The sequence below is a fragment of the Octodon degus genome, unplaced genomic scaffold (genome assembly GCF_000260255.1).
Source record: "Octodon degus isolate 3935 unplaced genomic scaffold, OctDeg1.0 scaffold00355, whole genome shotgun sequence".
Taxonomy (NCBI): Eukaryota; Metazoa; Chordata; class Mammalia; order Rodentia; family Octodontidae; genus Octodon; species Octodon degus.
The window spans coordinates 408,353-431,948 of record NW_004524931.1 but is presented as its reverse complement, the minus strand read 5'-3'; the positions used below and the strand labels follow the sequence as shown (position 1 = coordinate 431,948).

Genomic DNA, 23,596 nt, shown 5'->3' with positions numbered 1-23,596 from the left:
CTCCCATTTCTGTTGAATAAGCAAAAGAAAGACCAGATTTATTCCTGGGATCTCATATGAAAATGCATAGTAATTGTTTCTTTTTGCTATTGTTAATATGTTTCTGTTCCGTTCATTGAACTTTCCTCAGCTCCTCCTGCCAGCTCACACTTAAGCTCCCCAGCTCACACTTTAACTTGTATGTTATCCATTATCCTCCCTCTCTTTTACCTTTTTGGAAGGGGTATCATTTCCCACCTTCAGTCCTTGGCCATGGGAGCAAGGTTCCCTGCTATGGGTAAGACAGGGCAAAGGACAGGTGGGAGGGGCTGCTGGAGTCTGCTGATCCTCTCTGAACTGTCCCCCCTCCATTCTCATCTGACTCTGCCCCTCCCATTGTGGGAAGCACCCAGACTCAGAAGTCATTGATCTTGACTTATATCCAAGTTGAGGTATGATTAACACTCTTGATTTAATGTCACTGTGGGCTGAAACCTTGCCATCTCCTTTCACTGAGTTTGTGTGCATTTCAGGGTTCACTGGCTGTGGCAGGGTAGTAAATTGACTGGTAAGTAAGTCACCTCTCTGACCTTGGTTTCCTTAGTCAAGGGCTTGGGTTATGATGTCATCTCAGCTGGACTAAGGGTAAATGACACTGCATAGCTCAGGCTGGCACACTCTATTGGTAGTAGGGGCCCTGGTTCTAGCCTCCCAGATTGGACAGGTCACATAGCCTTGTGGGGCCTCAGCTTGCTTGCCTGTAAGATGGAATGAAAGCATCTATTTTACTTGTCTCCTCTGGTTAGGGTGCTGATCAGTGAAAATTAACCCTGTTAGGGCCAGAAGGACCTGAATGTTACTCATTTCACCCTTTGTGGGTTTCTTTGTGTGTGGGGGGGTGGGTTACTGGAGATTACATCCATGACCTTGCATTGAGCTTCAGTCCTAGCAACCCTCATCTTTCTCCTCCTCCTTTTCTCTTCTCCTCTCCTTTCCTTATCTTTGTCCTTCTCCTCTTCCTCCTCCTTCTCCCCCCTCCCTCTTTTTAATTGTGAGACAGGGTCTCACTAAATTGCCCAGGCTGCCTTCAAACTTCCCTTATCCCTTAGCCTGTGGAGCAGTTGGGATTCCAGTTTTGGGCCTTGTGTGGCTCATCCTTTGCTTCACAAATGGGAAAGTAGAGACAAAGGAATCAGACTTACTCCAGGTCTTATAGACAACAAGCAGTATCTGATCCCTATACCTTCTGGCTTCCTCATGCTGTTTTACCTGAAGGCTTACCTGTCTATTAATCTGCAAGCATATGTGAAGTGTGTACCTCCCTGTGTGTAGTGATGGACAGACAGATGGTCTTTCTTTTGCCATATGCTGTGGCTTGCTCAGGGTATCAGGGACTGGAGGAGGCTTTGAACCCTGTGCACCAGGGAGGAAGTACCCCTGTGAGGCCCCCTTCCCTCCTTTGCTTGTGCTGGAGTTGATACTTGGCTTTTTCCAAATGAGGGAGGCACTATGTCCAGCATTATGTTCCACATTAGTTGGGTGCATGGAGGGATCTCAAGGGGACTTCTGCCTGTGCAGCTATCTCAGGCATAAGACGCACCCAGCAAAGGCCAGCACTTGTAGGTAGGTGCATGGTCTGGTATGCAGGCAGTGGGACCCCTGCAGAGTAGGGCGAGGGTATGGGCAAGTCTGTCCAGGAGTTGCAGCTTTAGCTGGACCTTAAAGGCCCTGGAGGGGGAATAGAAGTGCTATAGGAAAAAAGAAAGTGTTCAGGTCCAGAGAAAGGCTGAGTAAGCTCTGGAGGTGGAGGTGTGACAGGTGTATTTGGGAACCTGAAGTTCACCTGAAGGAGTGGTAGACTCTGGAAAAATGAGGTTTTTATTTTTGGAGGTAGCCTCATAGTGTCAGTAATTGGGCAGGCAAGTGTGGAGTGATTTAGCTCACCTAATAGAAACTGAGCACGATGGTGGCTCAGGTCCTTGCGCAGGGTCTGCCTTTATCTGTTGCCTCACCCGCTGGAGGACATAATCAGGCCAGAGGGAGGCATGGAGCCTTCCTGAACAGCTACCTCTCTGAGAAGTCCTTGTGGAGCAGGGCACCTGTAACCCCATGAGGAGGTAAGAAACCTCATACTGGCTGTGGATTTACTCTGGCCCCTTTTGGGTCACAGAGCAACTTTGTACTTGCCTGTCTGCCCACCTCAACCTGCTGCCTCTCAAGCTGGCTTTCCGCTTATCTTAATTTATTGATGAAAACTTGTTTTACGGTCCAGAGCACAGACGGCAGCAGCTCTCTGCCAAAAGAAAGCATGCTGCAAATCAGGAAAGCGAGCTACCTCCCAGAAATGGGTGGCTTGGGACTGGGAGGCTGGGAGTAAGGAAAGCAGGCCTGGGTGGAATTACGCTGCCTTTGCCTGGGTTGAGGAGGCTGCGAGAAGCCAGTGCACCAGCCACCTGGCACTGGGGCTGGGGCTGGGGCTGGGGCTGGGGCTGGGGCAGTCCTGGTCCTAGCCCAGCAGCGCTTCTCTACCTCTTTCCATTGCTGACTCCTGGTATACAGCTGCTCTGCCTGGTCTCTATTACCTGAGTGAACGAGGCATGCAGGACATAAATACTAATAATGTCACCCATTTATAGCTGTGTATAAGGCACCATGCTAGGAAGTTTATTTTCATGAATCTCATTTAATTCTAGGTACAACTATATGTGGTAGGCACTGTTAATCCCCTACTTACAAAACAAGCGCTAGAGAATTCCCCTAGCTAGTAAATGAAAGAAGTGGAAACTTGAACCTGTCTACCTGGCTTCAAGGCCAGAGTTGCCCATGGCCTCTGACCATCACTGGCCAATGCTCTTTTCTGTACTTGGGCTGCTCTCTAGTCTAGATTTGTAGGTCTAGCTGGCTTGAGCATCCTGGGGTGGAACCCCAGCTCACCTTGAACTGCAGAAGCCAGCATATGCCTTCCCTGAGCTGGACAGCTTTGAGTTACTTCTGGGCTTTACTTAAAACTCTGTGTCTTTGGGTATATTGCTCATGTTCCTGCTTGCCATATAACAGCCAGACTCTAGTAAGCTCTAGTTCTTGTCTACAAAACAGGGTAACAACTCCCTGGAAGGTTGCTGTGGCCATTTGCCAATATAACATGCATGGAAGGTTCTGGAAAACCTTGTGTGTGTTTTTCTGTTTCTGGAGATAGGGGAGCAAAGGGAATGTGTGTGTGTGGGGATGCCATATTAACTTACTTTGTCCCCTGCCTCCTAATGTAGAAGTATAGCCAATCATTTTCACAAATCTGGTGCACAGTCTATAAAGTAGGGGGACTCCCTGGGCTGGATTGCCATAGCCTTCAACCCTTGCATGTGCACCCTGTCCACACTTGTCCTTTCCTGATGGTCCTAGGCCACCTGTAGCCCTGCTGGTTTCCCCCTACCCTGTAGGAGACACAAACATCACAAAATTGGGAGTCACACAGCAAATTGGATTAAAATTCCAGCTCTGCCAACTCCATATCTGAACTTAGCACAATCAACCTCTCCATCCTTCATGTCCCTATTTTGAAGTGGGGGAAATAAGAGTGACTACCACACATAACCCCTGTGGAATGCACCTGACAGGTCCTGCCATACCATAGCTCCTGTCAACATCATCACCACTGTAACACTCCTTGCCTCTGCATCCCTCCCACTGTGGTCACCAGCACTGCTTGTTTGTACTTGATGCTAGTCTTTGTGGCCCTATACAAGACTGCTGTATGCTGGCCTGGAGAGTCCTAGCAGGCTCTGAGACTGTCTGTAAGCAGGCTGCCCTGCCTCAGAGCCTGCTTGTGCAGAGTGCACTGTAGCCAGCCTTCCTGTGTCCAGTAACACCTTTTCTGGTCCGTTGAGAAGAAGTGTGGCTGGTGACTTAGGCCTGAGCAGAGCAGTGTGATGGTAAAAATGTGACTTTGGAGTCACATTTCTTGGGCTCCTCTGCTGCTTAACTTCCCCTTGCTTTTGCTATATCATGTATAAGATAGGACAAAAACACCCCTTCCCCTAGATTGTGAGGATTGAAGAGAACAGCACAGGCAAAGAGTCAGATGGAGCTAGGTGCAGTCAGACTTCATGAGTGCTTGAATGTCACTGTCTGCAGCAGAGTCAAGGGTGTATGCAGCAAAGCATGGCTGCACATGCATCTGTGACCTTGGACAAGTATGCCTGGTGGGTGACATTGTGGACAGGTGGTTTTCAGCAGAGTACCTGTGATGCAGTGTGAGTGTCGCATGTTAGAGGGCAGACCCCAGTATTCCATCCTGCCAGGAGCACCAGGAGGCAGCACAGCTGTCATGGTGGGGAGGAATCTCAGGTTGTCATTTAGGTTGCTGTTGAGAGCATTTTTGGCAGAGACACCTGAACTTAACCAGCTTATATCCTCCACAAAGGACAGCAGATCTTGGTGTGATTGGACATGGCTCCCTGAGGGCAGTGTCAGTAGGCTGTGGGAATAGGATCGCTAGGGAGAAGACAAAACAGGTGTCTGCCACATCAAAGGCAAAGGCCACATCCAGCAAAGGGGTGTGTGTGTTTGTGTGTGTGTGTGTGTGTGTGTGTGTGTGTGTGGTCATCTTAGAGCCAGAGATGGTCCTGGTTATCAGCCACAATCTTTTCCAGCATCTTCCTGTGTAATTATGGAGCATAACTTGCTAAACTTGAGCTGTTGAAGATTGCACTCATTTCATTATTAAAAGAGCCTCCCCTCTGTGATCCATGGATGCAGGCAACAGAATGAAGACATTCAGTAACAAAGCACTTTCATCCTGTGACTCTTTCTCATGCTCAGGGGAGCTCTTTTTTCAAAACAGGAGCATGATCTCCAGCCCTACCCCTGTCCTGGAGGCTGAGTTACAACTCAGGTAACTGAGTTCTTTGCCAGAAAACTATGATGTGGATCAGGGCATCCTTATCTTGTCATGTTCCCTGCTTCTCATTTTCTACAAAGTGTGAGCAACAACATGGTACCTGATATTCCAGGTAGTAGCAGGGGTAACCCTGCTCACCCTTGTGTCTTTCCTTGATCTTTCAGCAAAGAAACAGCTCAGAAGGGTGAGATGGCCTTCTGGGTGCATAGCACTTCAGCACTCTAGCTTTAGTCCCGTTCTCTAGGCTGCTGGAGATCCAAGGGGCACCTGCCAGCTCCCAGCTCCACTATAATCCTTGAAGACTGGTTTCTAAGCCTATACTGTCTTCCCCTGCAGCCTGACTGTAGTAGTTCTCTTTGCTTTGATGTTGTCAGAAATGAATGCCCTGCTCCCCAGATGCATGAAATAAAACAAATGCAGAGAGGGAAGATCTGCTGGTGATTGGAAAATCCTTTCTCCAGAGTCCTCAGGCAATCTTGACCTAATAGCAACCTTGGGTGTTGAGTCAGTGCCTCACAGTGAAGTCCCAGGCTGTCTGCTCATGTTTTCCCTCTACACAGGAGCTCAGGCATCAGGGCTCTGGGGCACAGTGGTGAGAGCTATGTCTGTCCCCCAGTCCTGCCCCAAGATAGAGAGCACCTATCCTGGGCTGAGGCCAGGACTGTTACTCTGTTTGGGTGGCCTGAGTATTTCGAGCTCAGGTGGTCTGGGAGCAGGGTGCAGGTGAGGTCCACAGAACTGTCTTCCCTTCTCCTGGACAGAAGAAGGAGCTATAGAAGGTCCATCAGCACAGCATAGGACATACAGAGGAGCTCTTGCACCTTGCTCCATTGGGACTGGCATTTCTCAGACCTCCCTGTCTCTGGGTCTATGCCTGTGGTTAGTGTCAGGTCCTGAGCAGAGTGGATTCCCTACCCTAGGCCAGGCCAGGAAACTCAAACAGATGGGTCCTGCTGCAGTGAGCCAGCCATGCCCCTGCCAGTGATGAGAGGCCACCAGGCCCTAGATGAAGCCAGCAAGAGGCCAGGACTGCTGGCACCTGGCATTTGGGCATCTACACTACCTGAAGCCCTTAACACCCTGGGGATGGGAAAGGCTCTCCCCAGAGAGGTATGAGATCCTCCCTACATGAGTCCTCTCATCTCCATGTACTCTGTGGCTTTTGGTTGTAAAAGGTGTAAGTATCATAATAGCACTAGCTCCAGCCTGAGAGGGTTTTTTGGGGAACTGGGGAAGGAGTGACAAAGTCCACTTATTCAAATAATAATTTAAGAGTTTTATTAACCCTAGACTTGTACTTCCAGGCACAATATCCTTTATGTTTGTCTGGGCTTAAACATTGTTTTTCAGGATTATCTTATATGGAAAATAACCTCCTTTTAGAATAATCAAAATGTAACTGGGTTGTAGATATGCAAATATTTTGTGTTATATTTGGAGGAAAATTAGGCTCAGAAATATGGTGTGATCTCTCACCTATACGCTGATGATATAGGGTGCTGCAAAGTGCAATTGTGAGGAAATTGGAGGCGCTGAGAGAAAAAAGGGATGACCAAGGAATGATGCCATTTAGCTTTAAATGACCACCCTGGCTCAGTGTGAGACAGAACTGTGCTGCAGCCATCAACCAAACAGCTGGGGTTTAGGCTGGATTATAGGAAGCATACTGCTCACAGTATGGGAGAGGAGAACTGTGTCTTTGTACTCCTGCTATGGCTGTACCATAGCTACAATCTGATCTTTCAGTGTGATTCAGGGATGGGGTGTGGAAAGTGACTCAGAGGTGAGAGATATATAAGCCCCTTAGGCTAGTAGACTTGACAAAGGACATTGTTAGATACACATCTTCAAATATTAAAGGCCTGTCACCCTTGTGCTTGGTGAGCTTCTTGGCAAAACCAGGCCTGATGTGTGGAAGCCACAGGGAAGTGGATTTTGGAGTGAGAGGAAAGACATCTATCTAGTGTTACACAGGGATAGAGAGCCTGTCAGATGGGGAGCATTGAGAGCTGCCCAGCTGTCTCCTCTCTGCAGGGTGCACAGAGTGGCAGTTAGTCCTGCCTGCAGGGTGACTTTGGTGAGATATCTCCTGACATTGTCCCTTTGTTTCCCTCCATGCAAAATTGTGGCAGGCACCCCCTTCCTCCCTAAGCTTGTCTGAGTTATGGCTGTGAGGATGAATGAGCATGGGGCCCCCTGGAGGTGAAGGTGTCTGAAATACAAAGTAATAGCCTCTCCTGGCATTGATATATTGTCTCCTGCTTCCCAGGTCGGGCCTCTCCCAGTGCTGCATGACTTCATTACCAGTCAGCATGTCAGGCAGTGAAATTAAAGCCATTTTGATTTCATCTTTTATTTTCCATATCCACTAAGTTATTAAATGTTGGACCTCACTTTGGCTCATAGAATGTGCTGGGGACTGCTGAGACCTAGTGTTTAAAAATCTTCTGTAAGCACCAACAGGCTACAGGGTGGAAGGACATTGTGACCTCTGACCCCAGAGTCTGGTGAGCTCTGCTGCTGCAGATGGCATGAGGTTAATGTGGTCAGAGGGCATTGTGTGTCTGATGACAGTGGGTCATACCAGGTCAAGAGGAACTTGGGTGGGTGACAAGGTTTTGGAGAGGGTGGGCTGCGTGGAGGCTGCTTTTCCAAGTAGGTATCAGTGTCTGAGTCTGGTTTCCTTGCTTGTTCATGTATCCATCCATCCATCCATCCATCCATCCATCCATCCATCCATCCAGTAAATATTCAGTATTCCAGGCTTATTTTGGGCACTATGGTGAAAGAAGCATAGATAAGTTGTGAGCCTGTCCCTGGTAGAGTATGTCTTTTCATGAGGGTGGGCAGCAAGTATACACAGAAGCTTGGGGCCCCTGATGTGCCCCTTTGGACCCACCCTGGTCCAGGTCATTCATGTGGAAAGAGGCAGAAGCTTGGAGAAGACGTTGATTAAGGGGTCTGTGGACCCAGCCCTCAAAGAATGTTGCCTGTGCAGACAAGCATGGCACATGGCATACAGCAAAACTGCAGTCAGCATGGTTCACACTGAAGATGAGGAGCAATGCCATGGAATGTCAGGCAGATCATTACTGACTTAGTCAATAAGGGAGTATGGAGAGCTGGCCTGAGATAGGTGGAGGCCTCTTTGAGCCTCATTTTACTTGCTGTGCATGTATGGAGTGGCCCAGTGCATGAGGAGGACCCTGTGTAGCCTGTAGGCATGAAGGTTCCTGTGTGTACTGAGGGACTTGTATCTTCTCCGTCCTGCAGGCCGCAGGTAGCTCTCAAACAGCATCTAGAGTCTGGGATTTCTGGAGGCTGTTTTGCATATGTAGGAATCTTGTCTATGATTGGATGCAGCTCTGTTTGGAGCCCTGAGATGAAGCTATTTTGAAATGGCTTAGCTGGGGAGCAGACAAGGGGCAAGGAAGCTTCAGCCTGTCCCTGCTTAGAGAAATCTACCAGCCAGACCTTGGCCACGCTAGGGTGGGTATCACCTCTGGCTGGCTGTGTCCTGATGCCCTGAGTCATCCTGCCTTGCCCCAGATTCTTTAGCTTTGAGCTTGATGGTAGCTTGGTCATCTCTGATGAGACAGCCCTCTGGTTTTGGAAGGGAAATTTCCCAAATGCCACTAGCTGAGCTCTCTGTCCTGAGCCCTGGCAGTGCTACTGCCCTCAGGCCTTGCATCCCTCTCCCTCATTACCCCTGCCTCACCCTCCTCCTGCCCCCTGCTCAGGCCAGCTTCCTGTCCTCTTGCTCTCCTATGTGTCCAGAGGAGGTCTTTTTCTCCAACTCTGCATGCAGTAAATCTGTTTCTACTGCCAGTTCCTTTTCCTTCCTCCTGCTCACTGCCACCTGCCAGCCCCGAGCTCTTAGTCACTCCTGCCCAGCCTGCCCTGCTGCACTGGAGGCCTCTGAGCACTGCTCTCTTGGATGCAATCCCTTCCAGAGCCAGCATTCTCTTCAGCCACGTTAGGGATCATTCCTGGCCCTCCTCCAGGGGCTGTGGTCCCTGCCCTGAGGATGGGCCCAGGGCAGGGTTTCTCAACCTCTATTGACATTTGGGGCCAAACTGTTCTTATTGCAGGATTCATTTGGACTAGCAGCATCCCTGCTCCCCCACAAGGAGGGTCACTCCCTCCTCAACTCTGACAGAGATGTCTACAGATATTCTGTGGCCTTCTGGGGAGCAAAATTGCCTCTGATTGAAAACCACTCATTGTTGAACATTGTATAAGAACTACACCTCTTAGATATGGCAGGGACTGTGCTGGAAGGGATTAGAGCAAGGATCCAGCCTAGATCCTGTAGTTTAAAGGGAATGGGTCCTGGGAGAGCTGCTGAATCTTAGGTCACTTGAGGGAGGGCGTCTTGTGATGAGAGGGGTGTTTTGGAAAGGGATTTAGGCAGCTGTGTGCAGGCTGGACTGAGAACAAAGGGCAGAGGTAGCAAGAGCAGTGGGTCCCCTGAGTGGACCTCAGCTTCCAGTTGTGACAGGTGTCTTGGTGCCTATCATCTTTCAGTCATAGGTCAGTCAGACACCACTCCGGTTTCCTCATCTGTTCTGTGTGTTTTCTTTGCCTAAAGGCTCTGCTGAGTTATCTGAAACTGGAATAGAGAGTTCCTCCCAGCAGGAGACCCCAGGAACGTGATGTGGCAGTGGGGTATGCTGGGCAGGCCTCGGCACTGAGCAGACATTGTAAAGGATGCAGTGGAGCTGCAGCAGGGCCTCATGGGAGGTGGAGAATGAGTACAAAGGTTTTGAAAGAAATGTAGCACTGAGCAGGCTTGGGAGCAGGCTACTTGTGTCAGGGTCTGACACACCTGTAGGTAGCAGGTTTTTCCTGGCTCTCATCTGAGGGCTGGCGGGACTTAGGAGAGGAAACAAGAAGGAAAGCAGGTGTGGGAACAGGGTCCTGGCTCTTGTCCTTATGGTGGATTGAAGCTCTAGGAGTGTCAGGAAACTCGTGGATGGACCTAATCAGAGGGGGTACAGTGGTATGGTGGCTAGCCTGAGAGGGGCTGAGCTGTGTCTCCATGGAGTGGTAGCTACTGCAGCAGGCTGTGCTCTGGGTGAGTCTAGACCCATGGCAGGGTGCAGGTCATCCTGCAGCTCAAGGCTCTTTTCTGTAGTTGTTTGAGCACCTGCTGCAGTGGGATTTCCAACTTCTCATTCTGGGTCTGGCTTTTAGAGTTATAAATCTTCAGCATGAAGAGCGTGTATTTTCCAGGCTATGATTAATGAAAGAAATACTGAGATAGCAGCGTCGAAACTGACCAAATCTGAAGAAAGTCAGTGACAAGTTTTATGCAAATTTCAGCGTGTCAGGAGTGAATCCAGAGAGCTTTTAGAACTGGGCTGGGGGGCCACCTAGTGGTAGCAGACGTTGGTGGCACCTGCTCCCTGTGGATTGCTTTGTGAGTCATCTGAGTGCATGCCCTAAGTTTGTAGGTGCTGTTCTTTGGGTGCCTTTGACCTAGTCCCACCAGAGGCTGCTCTAGAGCAGAGGAGGTGCATGACCACTCTGCAGCATGGGGAGTTGGCAGATGCCTGATTTACCTGATTTCCCCTAGCTGCTTGAACCACTTCTGGTTTCTTGCTTTGTGAAAATAACTCCCGCCGTTTCTTTTCTCTTGTATAGTCTGGGCGGGGGGGGGGTGTCTTCTTTCTGTTTCTACATTAATCAAAACTGTACTCATTCCTCAAAGCCCAGCAAGCCTTGTCAGCACCCATGTCTTGCATTGGAACTTTCTCACTGGTCTTTCTAACTGTGCTGTGACCTCCCTTGGTACCCACTACTCTCTGGCTGCCCCTCCACTCTGTCCAGGGGTCTTCTCTTAAGACTGCAGCTGCAGTGATGTATGGGAAACCAGTCAGACTGTAACTGTACTGCCCTGGGACAACCTGGGCATTTTCCAACCTGCAGGTCCTGTTTTCTCTGTCCTCATCAAGTGTTATCTTACTTGCTCTGTTGTAGAGACACTGGCACTTGGCTGGCCATACTTCTACCTCTAGGCTTCTGTACCTGTTGCACCCCATCTAGAGCACCCCCAATATTTGTGAAATTCCCTGTCCCTTGTCTAACACTACCTTTTCCAGGAGATCTTCCCTAACTACCCTGTCTCTAGTGACTTTCTAACCCATACACGCCCTTATTCTTCTTGCATCACATTAGCACCTGAATTTGTATCAGTGCTCACTCCTGTCACGTTGGTGTTCCACTGGGATCCTCTTCATGAAGGCAGAATCTTTGCTGAATGCTCACCATGGCCTCCCTGTGTGCCAGACAGTGTCCCCAAAGGAGATGTGGTTATCCTCCCAGATGTCAGACCCCTCTCTGCCCAGTTGTGGTTGGCCTCATCACAGCCCAGCACATCTGTGTGTCCTCCTTGAGAAGAGCAGCTGGAGAGCAGGGCCTGTGTTCACATCAGGGAGTCATAGCCACCCGCATTTAATTGGTGCCAGCGTATTGCTGGGGTGGGGTGAATGCTGTTTTATTACCTTGTCCATCCAGAACAGAGGCCCCTCGAAGGCAGGTCTCTAAAGTATCTGTGGCTGCTCTGGCACTGGCTGCTGAATGCTGAAGGTACTCAATAAATAATGGTTGACTGATAGGCTTCTCAGACACAGCACACTTCCTCTGAGCCCGCAGAAGGAGTGGGGCAGTGTTTGTCATACGGAGCATAAAATAGGCAGATGTGGGGCTGGTGCCAGTGAAAGAGGAGCTTCCCCAGGTGGAGCAGCTGGCCTCATCAGTGCTTGGTGTGGTGGGAGGACTGTCAGCCACAGGCCCCTCCTGCTGGCAGCTGGCCAGGGCAGACATAGCCTCCCCATCGTGCTCCATAGCCAGCCCCCCCCCACCCCACCAGCCCCATTCATGCTCCTCTTCCTCCACCTATGGGCTTTGTTCTTCAGCCTCCTGGGGTAGGGCAATGGGATACACCCACTAGAAGTTCTGGCTCTAAGAAAGCAAGCTCTACATTCCCTTCTGCTCCCAAGACTAGTCCTGGCTTGCTTGCACTCACTCCCTCTTTTTCTCCCTCTTCCCATACTCCTTGACCCCTTCATCCTAAACACTAGGCTCTTCTTTGTAGCTGCCTCTGCCTCTGTGTTTTGTATCTTCTGCATATTTGCTGTGTGCTTTTATCTCTGACTCCTTACCATGACCCTATTAGTTTCATGAATTGGCTTTACTTCTGTTCATCAGATGGGCAGACTAAGGCACAGAGAGATGGAGGATTTTTCATGGTCACCTGCTTTGGGTCTGAGACCCAGTTCTCACCTTTGTGGTTCAAGGGCTGGGGTAATGAATGTGTAGACTTCTAGTTCCAGGTACTGGAGGTGAGAGTAGCACTGGTCTAACAGTTCTCCTTTCTCTCTAGCTCTGTGGCTGTGGACTGCTTGGAGTAGGCATCTGGCTCTCCGTGTCCCAGGGCAACTTTGCCACCTTCTCCCCCAGCTTCCCTTCGCTCTCTGCAGCCAACCTCGTCATCGCCATCGGCACCATTGTTATGGTGACAGGCTTCCTCGGCTGCCTAGGGGCCATCAAAGAAAACAAGTGCCTCCTGCTCAGTGTGAGTTGGACCACAATCCCAACCCCAGGGGACTGCATTGCTCCATGTGTGGGGTGGTGAGGCAGGAAAAAGCCTAGACCACTAGTCACCATGGACCCAGCCCTGGCCCAGGGCAGTCACTCCTAGAATGGTGGGTACTTGACCTCATCCTGGCCCTACTATCCCTCTGGGTTTCCCCACGAATCAAGGTCCTTCTCAGGTCTGGAAAGGCCTGCCATATCCTGCCTGTACCCTGCCCCCAGCATCCTTCATTTGTACTGTCCCTGGCTATTGCCACCACCCTGTACCCATGCCTGGACCTTTTCTTCCCAGTTTTTCATCGTCCTGTTGATCATCCTCCTCACAGAACTGATCTTGCTCATCCTCTTCTTTGTCTACATGGACAAGGTAAGCTTCACAGCAAGGAAACAGCAGATGGTAGTTGTAACCCTTGCGTTAGGCCAAGCCAAAGCAGGTTCTTTCCCAGACCAGAAGAGAAACCTTGGAAAGCAGCCATATAGCGAAAGGAGCATGAGATTGGGAGAGTCATGAGATTGGGAGAGTTAGGAAGGCCAGCTGGGAAAGTACGTGGTGGAAGGTTTTGGTGATATGAGCATAGAGAAGCAAGTTTGGGGAGTTCATTACCTTGTGCAGTCTTAGAAAATGGGATGCCTGAATGACATAGAGATGGCCTTGCTGAGCTCCCCATTGCTGGAATTGTGTGTAACAACCACCTGGAGAGGAGATTCAGACCTTACTACTGCTTGACTGCTACTCTTGGATATTTTAAGAGTGATCCATTCAAAACAAGAAGGGCCTTTCCCAGCCACCCTGATTGGATAGGCCTGACAGTGAAAGGCAGTTGGGTTCCTTCTTGCCAACCTGCAAGGACAGGTGACTGCTCCTAGGAAGATAACCTGAGCAGCCCCAGCCTCCTTTCTAGCTGGACCTTTTGCATCCACACTGAGACTCTTTTGAGTGATTACAGAAGGTGCCCAACCATGCACTTGGGCCCTCAGAACTTAGCCAGCCTGGGTTCTGTGCTCCCTAGAACTATATATAATATGTCCCTGGGTAGCCAGGCCATACAGACAGTGAGAGGCATTAGCAGGACTTCAAACCATAAGTCTTCAGTTCTGTACTTGTAAAAGGGAAGAAAAGTAACCATATTGAGAAATTGCTGTGTGAGGTCCTGTGCTTGGCTCTTCATAGAAATTGCTTCCTTTCATTCTCACAAAGTCCCCACAAGGTATAGATCTTTTTATTCCAGTTCACGAGGGGGACAGAGATGAGGGAACGACCACATTGGTTGTTTGTGACAGGTGGATGTAAGGGCAGAAGGTCTCTCTCCCTCCCAATCCCAGCGTGTTTTGGGGAGGGGTAATCTGTAGAGAAGGTGTGGGAGAGTAGAACAGCCAGCAATACAGCTGCCCCTGGGGCCAGGCTGGCAGGAGGCGATCTGTCTCTTCTGCCTGGTTGGACTATAGCTCTGGCCCTAAGAGTGTAGTTGTGCCATAGATAGCAGATAGTCAGTACAAACTACGGCGAGAAGCCATGCGCCTCACCCTTCCCTGCCTTGGGCCCAGTGATCCATTGTGCTGTTGGGAGGTGTTCCTGCCACAGTCCTCACTATTGGCCAGGGTTGGGGATGGGAGGAAGCCATACTGTGGGCCCAGAGACTTGCAATGCTGAACCCACCCGTCCAGGTGAATGAGAACGCCAAGCAGGACCTGAAGGAAGGGCTGCTTCTCTATAACACCGAAAACAACGTGGGGCTCAAGAATGCCTGGAACATTATCCAGGCTGAGGTGAGTTACCGGGCCTCTGGGATTTTAACCAAGAGTGGGGACCAGTCCCAGGGGTGTTCACGGGAGAGGGACAAGTTGATGACAGGAGGCTAGTGAGACTAGATGTTGGAGTAGCTGGTGGAGGGAGCTGCAGGGTGAGGAGAGTAGCTTGGTACTCCTAGACCTGCTGTCAGAAGGCAGCAGACAGTGTATCTGGCAGCCACTTGGGATGCCAAGCTGCCTGGTACTGGCAACAGTCTGAGGGTGGCACATTGCTCTTTCCCCTTGGTCCTGATGAAGAAGCCGTCATTCATCTCCCAAAGAGGGGGCAAGAAGAAGCCCTTGTCTCCTGTCTGAGCTCCAAGGTGGATGCTTCAGTGGCTGGGCTTGGCCTCTGCGGGGAGGCCTGGGAGCCACGGAGAGACTGACCAAGCCTTTCCATCTTGCCTGACAGATGCGATGCTGTGGGGTCACTGACTTTAGAGACTGGTACCCGGTGCTGGGGGAGAACACAGTGCCTGACCGTTGCTGCATGGAGAACTCCCAGGGCTGTGGGCGGAACAATACCACCACTGTGTGGAAAACGGTGAGGCTGGATGCTGCTCCCTGGGGTCTGTATGTGTCACCCTGGCCAGAGGAGAGCTGGCAAGCTGTGGCTCACTACGGAGGAGAGGGGGAGGGGACTGAATCCAAAAGGTTGGGATATACATACATGTGTGCATGTATGTACGTGTATGCTTGTGTGAGTCTGAGTGCACACTGGACCCACAATTGGAAGAGCCAGGAAGGGACTGTGGGGTCTGTGTCTATATAGCTGGCCTTGTGTGTGAACTCTGGGATAGCCTGCCTGCAAGGAGGAGCAGGATGAAGGTCAGCAGAGGCTGGAGGAGTCACGGTTATGCTATGCTTCACTCTGCAGGGCTGCTATGAGAAGGTGAAGATGTGGTTTGATGAGAATAAGCATGTGCTCGGCACAGTGGGAATGTGTATCCTCATCATGCAGGTATGGAGGAGCGTCTCAAGGAGAGCCAGAGGAGCAGGGAGAATGTGGAGAGGCACCCCAGCCTGTCCATGCCTGCTGGGGTGTCTGGGACCCATGTAGAACTTTCAGGCCTAGCAGCCAAGGCTGCTGTCACACCACGGCTCTAGCATGAGATCGTGCCCCACAAACAGGATGGGGACTGGTAGGTGCAGGTGCCACTGAGTGCCTTTCCATTACTCTCCAGGATGCCTGAGAAGGCATGTGCCACCTCCCTGCTCACTGCTGGACAGCTTGAGCATGGGGCACACTCAGTGTGATAATGGGAGGCCATGGCTAGTCTCACTCAGCCTACAGCATGTCTCTAGATCCTTTTCAGAGTTCAGGTTAAAGAGCAGGAACAAGCACCAGTATTGTCCTAGGCATATGCTATATGTCCAGAACACATATCTGAAAACAAGTGTGCTAGAAATGAACAGGAACAACTTCGCTTGATTTCCCATGATCCCTGCCTCCTCCCACCAAGCCCTCCTGGAGCAGGTTCCTCACACTGGACCTCTGCAGCCAGGGAGCTGCGGTGAGGGAACTTGCTCTTTCGGGTATACAGCTCTGCCTGTGCATGACCTGAGTGCATCATCTCCTTCTGTCTGTTGTGCTTTCCCATACCCAAGTCTGTACCACTCGTACCAGGATGGCAGCCAAGACAAGAGGCTGAGGAAGGATCTAAGCTGCCAGAGGAGCCACATAAGACCCTCCTCCTTGTCTTTCAGATCCTGGGCATGGCCTTCTCCATGACCCTGTTCCAGCACATCCACCGGACGGGGAAGAAATATGACGCGTGAGCAGGCTGGTGGAGACCCCGCCTGTTGGACACTGGAGGGAAGAGGGCTGAGTTCAGTGTCTCCTGCCTGCACCCTCCCAGCAGCCACCCTTACCCACCTCCCCTTTTGTCATCCACCTCCCCTCCTGCCGCCCACCTCAGTGTGGGTTCTCAGAGGCAGAGGGCTGGGGAGGAGGCACAAGCAGAGACTGCGGGGACGCTGGGCACTGGATTCCTGCATCTGCGAATTTGCCAAAGACTATGGGGTGGGTTGGGAGTGTTGAGGAGGAGGCCTAGCACTGATGGGTTTCCACCCTGCCCTTCCTCACACTGATATGTCCCCAAGTGGGTAGGGAGTAGGGTGCTTCCCCAGGCAGCGTTATCTCCCACACAGGCTACTGCCGCCATGTGCGTCCACCCAATGGGGTCTACCCCCTGCCAAGCAAGGCCCTGAGCGTTGTGCCCAGGCTTTTTATACCTGACAATGTAACTTTTTTATTTTACTCTGATTACGATTATTCAGGAATATTATCTCTCAGATAAGTTTAGGGTAGTTTTCTGATTTATAACTTTTTACTCTGTTGATTTCCTTAATGGTGTGAGTTTCCCTTCCTGTGGGTAGGGATGGGTGGGGAAGAGGACATCGTCCATCTACTTTGTTTCAGGACACACCTGTGTGGCTTGAGTGGCTGTAGGGTGAGATACACCAGGCCTTTTGGAGCACATGAGAAGGGGCTGGTGCATCTGGGATGGGGCCCCCCGCCAGGCCTAGCACCCACAAAGGACAGAATAGTGTAAGGTACTGTGGCAGGGCACCCTGTAGGAGGGTAACAGCAGAGAACCCAGCACAGTGCGTGGGGAGTGTGGGTTCAGAGGACTGGTGAAATACTTTGCTAGGAGCTTGATGTGAGTTGGCAGGGTCCTTGCCTTTTTAACAGTGAGCAGGATATGGTGTCTTCTGCTTCCTGCCACCCTCTGCTGGCATTGTAAGGCATCACAGCCTCCTGCTGGGTGCTATCTCTGAGCAAGTAACCATGAGCCCCATGACTTCCAGACATTCCTGCTATAGACCCTCAGATGGACACCTCCAGTTCTGGCCTGGATCCATCTTCACCTTGCTGTGGGACATGGAACCAGTCCTCATGTCTGGCCACTTGGATGGCAGCAGGGGACCCAGAAGCCTCAGGAGGGAATGGCAGAAGTGGCCAGGTTCTCAGGGCTGCTGACTGCCCTGCCCAAATCTCCTTCCCAGTGCCCGCTACCTTCAGCAGAGGTTTGAGTGGCTGCCATATTCTGTGTGATCTCACAAAGTACAGAAAACCCACCAGGCCAGGCCAACCTCTCACAGCATTTCTGGGGAGAAAGCAGTGTAGGTGTGAACAGTGGGGGAAGTGGTTGAGGTACAGCAGGACACCCCGTCAGAATCAGTGGGGCTAAGCTTGGAAGGGCTGCACCACCACGTGGGGATTGGGTCTTCCCTGGATAACTGCCTTTGCCCACCAGAATAGGTCTGCTTGAGCCTCCCCTGCCTGCCTCTCCTTGGGGCTGAGACCCCACCTGCCATCCCCAGTCCTCCACCACACATAAGTTGGGGTCAGGGTGTTTTGGGACTCCGGTTTTGGTGTCAGGAATTGAAGTGGAGGTTGGTCTCAGCAGGTTGGGCAGAGGCAGGACTGATGAGGGTGGAAACGCTGAGAAGGCAGAGTGAGGTAAGTGCACATTGGAATGAAGTCACCTTTCCCTGAACTCTGGTATTTTCCTGGTAAGGAGCGATAGCTGCCTCGTTTGGGACCCCAGAACAAGAAGGCAGGGTGAACCCATCATTGCAAACATTTGGCAGATGTGTTGGTGTCATGTGGGACTGGTGTGTGAAGTTTTTGCTGTGGGTGGGTGTGTTTGTGTATGCCTACCAGTGCAACTTTTAAGTTTTGTTAATAGCAGCAGAAGCATTGGAGGCATATAGACTCCCTCGCATCTTAGGTTTCTGAAGCCTTTGCCAGAGCCATCCTTTGCCCTGCCTCATCCATCCATCCCAGACCCTTGTCTGCAAGCTTCCCCGATGAGTGTAGCTGTTGAGTTGTTTGGCTGAGGCTGCATGGGGCAGTCTCCATGCACAGGGTGGGTGTTCTCATGGGCCCCTGCCAATCCCAGGCCACCTGGAAGGCCACACATAGTGATGCTAGAGGACGTGGCTCATCATCTTCAGTTTCTTCTGACCATGGCCTCGCTGGGGCCGAATTCAAGTGATGCCCTCACTCCCCGCTCCCCGGTTCAAGGTCAGAGTTAGGTTCATCAGGGCTGATGTAATTGGTTAATAGACTTGACTTGAAAAGTCCCTTTGGATTTGTAGGTGACTTCCAGGGAATTCCTGACATAGACTCAGCGAATTCCTGACATAGACTCAGCCTTTCTCTGTGGTGTCTTGTGGAGGGCTGAGGGGCCAGGGTTAAAGACTGACCTGGAGTAGCTAGCAACAGGTGGCAGCCACCAGTCACACAGGCAGCCTGGGTTTGCCTGCACCTCGGGTCCTCACCCTGGAGAGGTTGCTGACCATATAATAGGCCCCATGCATGGTTCTGGTTTGATACGGACCTAGGTGGCCATAAAGCAGTCCAGGTGCCTGGAAATGATTGTCCTCTCTTCTCTGGCCCCCTGCCCACCCTCTGGTGGAGGTGCTAATTGTAGCAGGGACATAGCACAGGTTGGGAGCTGGGTGCTGGCTGCTTGGGGCTTGTTCTTGGCCTGTCAGCCCTTCAGCATCTGGTGGCTCCTCTGGTGTCCCTGTTCCCTCATCTTCCCCTTTGCCACAGTGAAGCCACAGTCTAGGGTGTATCCTGGCCTCCCTGCCCCTCTGGGCCTTACCCATGCCCTGAACACCCACTTGCCTGCCCTAGGGCAGTGTGGGGGAGTTGGGAGTGCACGCTTGCTGGTTTCCGATGCACTTTCTGCTTGAGACGCCTGTCTGTACACCCTCTCATCCCAGTCCTGGCTTTATTGAACACCATGTTTTTAGCATGTTTTTAAATAAAAATGGATAATGTGTCAAAAGCACAAGCAAGCAGTCTTTGAGTGATGTTTGTTCACCCCACTATTGTGATGATCTATTTCATGCAGTAGTTGTCATGAGGACCCCAGGGCAGGTGGGGGTGGGGGTCAGGCCCTGGACTTCGCCTTTGTCCTAGATATTTCCCTAGATCAGGGACTTTGTTTCCTTCTCAGGACTCTGGTGAGAGATCTGCTGGGGTGGAGTTGGGTGTCTCAGTCTCATGCCTGAGTAGGAGCCTCGGGCATGTTGACCCCCTGCTTCTGTCTCCTGACCTGATACAGACTTGATTGGGGTCAATCTTAAGTGGGCCACATGAGAGGCCTTGGCCCATCTCAATGGCTGCTGCCCAGTAGGTGCCCAGGTCCTGTGTGGTAGAGTAGGGGAGGACTACGTGAATGGCTTCCTGCAGGGGCAGGGTTGTCACACAAAGTAATCTCTTCCCCAGTCCTAATATTTCTGGTGCTCCTATGAGCCTGATGTCTGTCCCAGAAGTGCAGGGTCTGCATGGTATCAGCAAGAGCCACCTTCCAGGGGGCTCTGAAACAGCCTGTAGGGAAGCCTGGAGACATGTTAGAGGATGATTGTGACAAAGAAGGCCCTCTTGACTGCCTGGGTCCCTGCCTTGCCACCTCATGGTATTAGAAGACTTGGGTGGGATCTGGCTGTCTTAGTCACTCCCACAAGTCACAGCTGCAGATGAGGAAGGCTTCTAGTTCTCCTTGCCCTTGGTCACTGCTCTGCCTCTGTCCCTGAGTGGAGGCAGGGATGAGGAATGAATGTGCCCAAGGATCTGAAGACAGTCGAAGGTGGTGTAGTTCTCAACCTGAATGGTGGCCTCTTTCCCCATACGAGTAGCCAGGTTGACAGGGAATCATGCCACAGCCTCAACCTGTGGGACCCCATCCTGCAGAGGCTATGTCTTAAAGCTTGTGAGACTGCTTAGTCTGGGTGACCTCTTCAAGGTCCAGCTGGAGTGGTCCTCTGAGATCCAGATGTACTGAGAGGGACTTTGTGGGTATGGTCAGGAGTACGTCATGCCTGGAGTGGTGCAACCACCATTAGATGTTGAAGAGCACCCAGATCATAAGCATTTTGTCTTTGCTCGGTCTTGCTTCTGCCCCTGGGCACCTGCTGGGGAGTCCACTGGGTCAGTGTGCTATCTGCCAGTGATTCAGTGGGATGCATTGACCACTCTGTTCCTGAAGGTTGACTGGACAAGAGGGCCTGTTTTCCTTGAGTCTTCTAATGGCAAGGCTAGAGCCTTCTGGGATGGGTTTTTGGTTATCACCCATGGGAGGGAGTGGCCAAGGTGTTTATGGGGGATCCTTTTCTGCTGCCCCAATCTTGTGTGATGTGGGAGAATGCCTGGTAAAGGAAAGCAGGCAAGGAGGCTGCTGGACTGTGCTGGCACAGACAAATATCTAGTCACTCAGAGGCCTAGTGAGTGTTCCCTTATGCCAGGCACCAAGAGTACAACTGGGGGTGACTCACATCATGGCCCTGCTGCACAGGAATCTAATGGGGACTGTAGGACAGGACCTAAGATCACAACTCAGCACTGACTGAGACTCCCAGGGCCAGGGTGGCCATGCAAGCCAGATATGGCCCCATTTTGGGCAAGAGAAGGCCCCCCAAACTAAGCTGAAAACAGGAGTATCCTGGCCAAGAGGAACACCAAAAGTTTTGTCCTAGATTGGCTGGGTGCAGGGAGTGTGGCAGGAGCACAAGCTTGTAATTGAAGTAGAAGAAGGTGTGTTGAAGCCAGTAGCCATGGGGACCACTGAGTCTTTGAGCCCCAGAGTAACATCATGGCTCTAGCCCCAAGGAGGATAGCCATGGGGAGACATGGCTAGAGACAGAGACAGAGACAGAGTCAGGGTCAGGGACAGAGTTGCTGCAGTGAGACCAGGCCCCAGCTGCGGCAGTGGTGTGCACAGGAGCTGACGGGCTACAAAGCAGAGGTGAGATTGATCTGAGGTGCAGGAGAACCAACAAGCCGAGGTGGTTAATTAGATTTATGGGGTGGGGATGCACATTCTTGTTGCTCATCCAGCAGATGCTCTCACCCTGCACAGGTAGGTGACTGTTTGTTTGAACCGGATGGATGGGCGAGTGTATCTGTGGGCGAGGGGCAGAAAGCTGTGTGACACAAGACTGCAGCAAGCTTCACAGCTTGCAAATGCTTTCATAAACGTTTGCTAAGTTCCTCCTGACCAAAACTGTCTTCTTGTCTGTCTCAACACTTGAGCTTAAGGATGTATGTGGTGTGGGTGGTGAAAGACCCAGGAGGCTTGATATCCACACTGGTAGTATTTGTTATCCATGTGAGTCCGGGCAGGTATGGAACTTGTCTTGGTTTTGCCACCCACAAAGTGAGGATAATGCCAATTTTCAGCCCTCCTGAGGGTTCATAAAGGCTCATGTAGCTTGTTCACAAGGACATGCATAGGTTCTTGGCAAGAAATTGGTGGAATATGGGTCCTCAAACTAATGGCAGGACCCCAGGGATAAGCATTGTGTGGCCTTAAAAGCTGGGGACACCAGTGAGTGGTCAAGGACGGGAGGTGGATGGGAGAGTGAGCTGCCAAGCAGAGGAGGTCACAGACAAGCTTCCTATCTCCCCTGGGCTGGCTTCCCACCTCTGCTGGGCTGGCTCAGGAGCAGCATTCAATAATCCACAGAAGCAAGAGGGAAGCCAGATCAAATCAATGTCATTTTGGACACAAAAGTATCAGTGTTGTGATGGTCCCCTCTTAAAACTATTCAGCAAAGATCAAGAAGCTATTGATTTAGCCATTTGGGTTTTGCTGAGTTTAAGGACAGCCATTAGGTTGCTTCTTTAGCTAACAAAAAGTAACAATGAGGTGCACTTGAGCTGACTTTACTGCCTGATACTTCCTACCTAGTGTGTCCCCTTCACCTCCCTAGGGAGCAACAAGAGTACTAGGGTGAACCTGGGGCACTGACCATCTCCCTTGATGCCACTGGGCTCAGAGAAGAGGTAGACTGGCAGAGGAGCTACACAGTGGCTAGTACCTGGATTTATAGTCAGTGCTTGTTGCTTAAGAGCTTAAGATTTTTTTTTTTTTTCTGGTTATTGAGTGTTAGAACTTAGCCTGTCATGTAAAGGATCTACAAAGTGCAGTACAGGGCTACAGGATAAATCCTGAGGGTACTTGACTGACCTTATCAGATACAAAAGTTACATTTCTTGTTATATAGGTCTTGCTTTATCTTGGTCTTAACCATCCAGCAGAAAAGTATAAAAATGAGGTATATAAAGTAAATCCATATTAATACTACGATCTGTAAAAGGCTCAAGTCAATAACTTCTGAGGATAACCCACTAATATTTTAGACTGCTAGACAGTGTTGGATTGTTTAGCTGAATTCAAACACCTTAGTATTTAGATGCCAATAGAATATTCACCTCTGACAGGACTAAACAAAAAAAGCGGGATACAAAGGAAAGATCATTTTGTATTTATATATACAAAATAGGATAGATATATAGCTACTTTCGCTTAATTCAATTAGAAGAAAGAGGTGTACTAATAGTGTTTGGACAGGATATCTTGTTTGCTTCTTGTACTATAGATAACCACTAAGAAGATAACAACATACAATGTATTGATTATCGAAACTGTCCTATTAATCGGCTGTGAAACTGTCTCATTCATATTTATTTCTCAGTAAAATTAAAAAAAAAAAAAAAGAACTTAGCTTGTCGTGATGTCCAAAGCACTGTCCTCTAGCACATGGTCAATACAGGTGGCAGCCTGCATTTTGTAGCTTAATGACATCAGGAAGCCCTTGCCTTTGCTTCTCTATCTACCCCAATTTCTCCACTGAATCCTCAGGAGCCCAGGATATGCTCAATGCATTTCTCTGGCGAGATACCTCAGTCCCTGAAAAGACTCAGCCTTATCTACCACTTCACCACTTGAAAGAGCATGCTGGTCCCTAAGTAGTTGCTCTTAATATTTTAAAAGTCCCATGGACACTGGTCATCAGCCTCTCTCAGAAACACTAACCCTCTTGGCTTGGTCTGGCTTCACTGTGTCCTCAGTGCAGAGATGTTGACCGCACCTGGCTAATGGATAGCCAGGACTCCATGCCCACTCTCTCGTAGGGCCTCTCCTTCCTGTCCAGGCCCATTAGCAGTCTGAGTTTTAACTAGAAATGGGATGAGCAAAAAACAGACAGCTTCCTATTTGCTTCAAAGAAGAAAATAAGGGCTATGTCCCCATGTTCTTCTCTCCTAGTCCTTCACTTCTCTTATTTTTTTCACTGTGAGGAGTAAGTGGGAACTTGGGACAGCCCAGCTCTTGGGGCTGCTGGGAAGAAGTACCAGCTGACAGGCTACCCAGAAGCCACCAAAGATGACATATGTTGCTCCAGGATTAGCTCTCCAGAGCCTTCTTGTCTACGCATCCCTTCTTTATTGCCGGGCCACATAGGCAGTGGTGAGGCCACCCACAGTGCTACTGCCTTTCAGCCAGGAAAAGTGTGGACAGTGCTGGTCACCCA

At 50.6% G+C, this 23,596-nt stretch overlaps 1 protein-coding gene across 2 annotated transcripts in view; it reads left to right on the top strand.

The window, feature by feature from the left end:
* Positions 1–19,074, top strand: part of Tspan9 (tetraspanin 9) — a 230,643-nt gene extending 211,569 nt beyond the window's left edge. For both annotated transcript variants that reach the window (XM_023708388.1, XM_004648146.2), the window contains 6 exons: positions 12,264–12,455; positions 12,768–12,842; positions 14,141–14,242; positions 14,676–14,807; positions 15,141–15,224; positions 15,971–19,074. In XM_023708388.1, coding sequence (XP_023564156.1) covers positions 12,264–12,455; positions 12,768–12,842; positions 14,141–14,242; positions 14,676–14,807; positions 15,141–15,224; positions 15,971–16,042 — 657 coding nt within the window. In that variant the 3' untranslated portion in view covers positions 16,043–19,074. The remainder of the gene's footprint in view (positions 1–12,263; positions 12,456–12,767; positions 12,843–14,140; positions 14,243–14,675; positions 14,808–15,140; positions 15,225–15,970) is intronic.
* Positions 19,075–23,596: the final 4,522 nt, after the last annotated feature.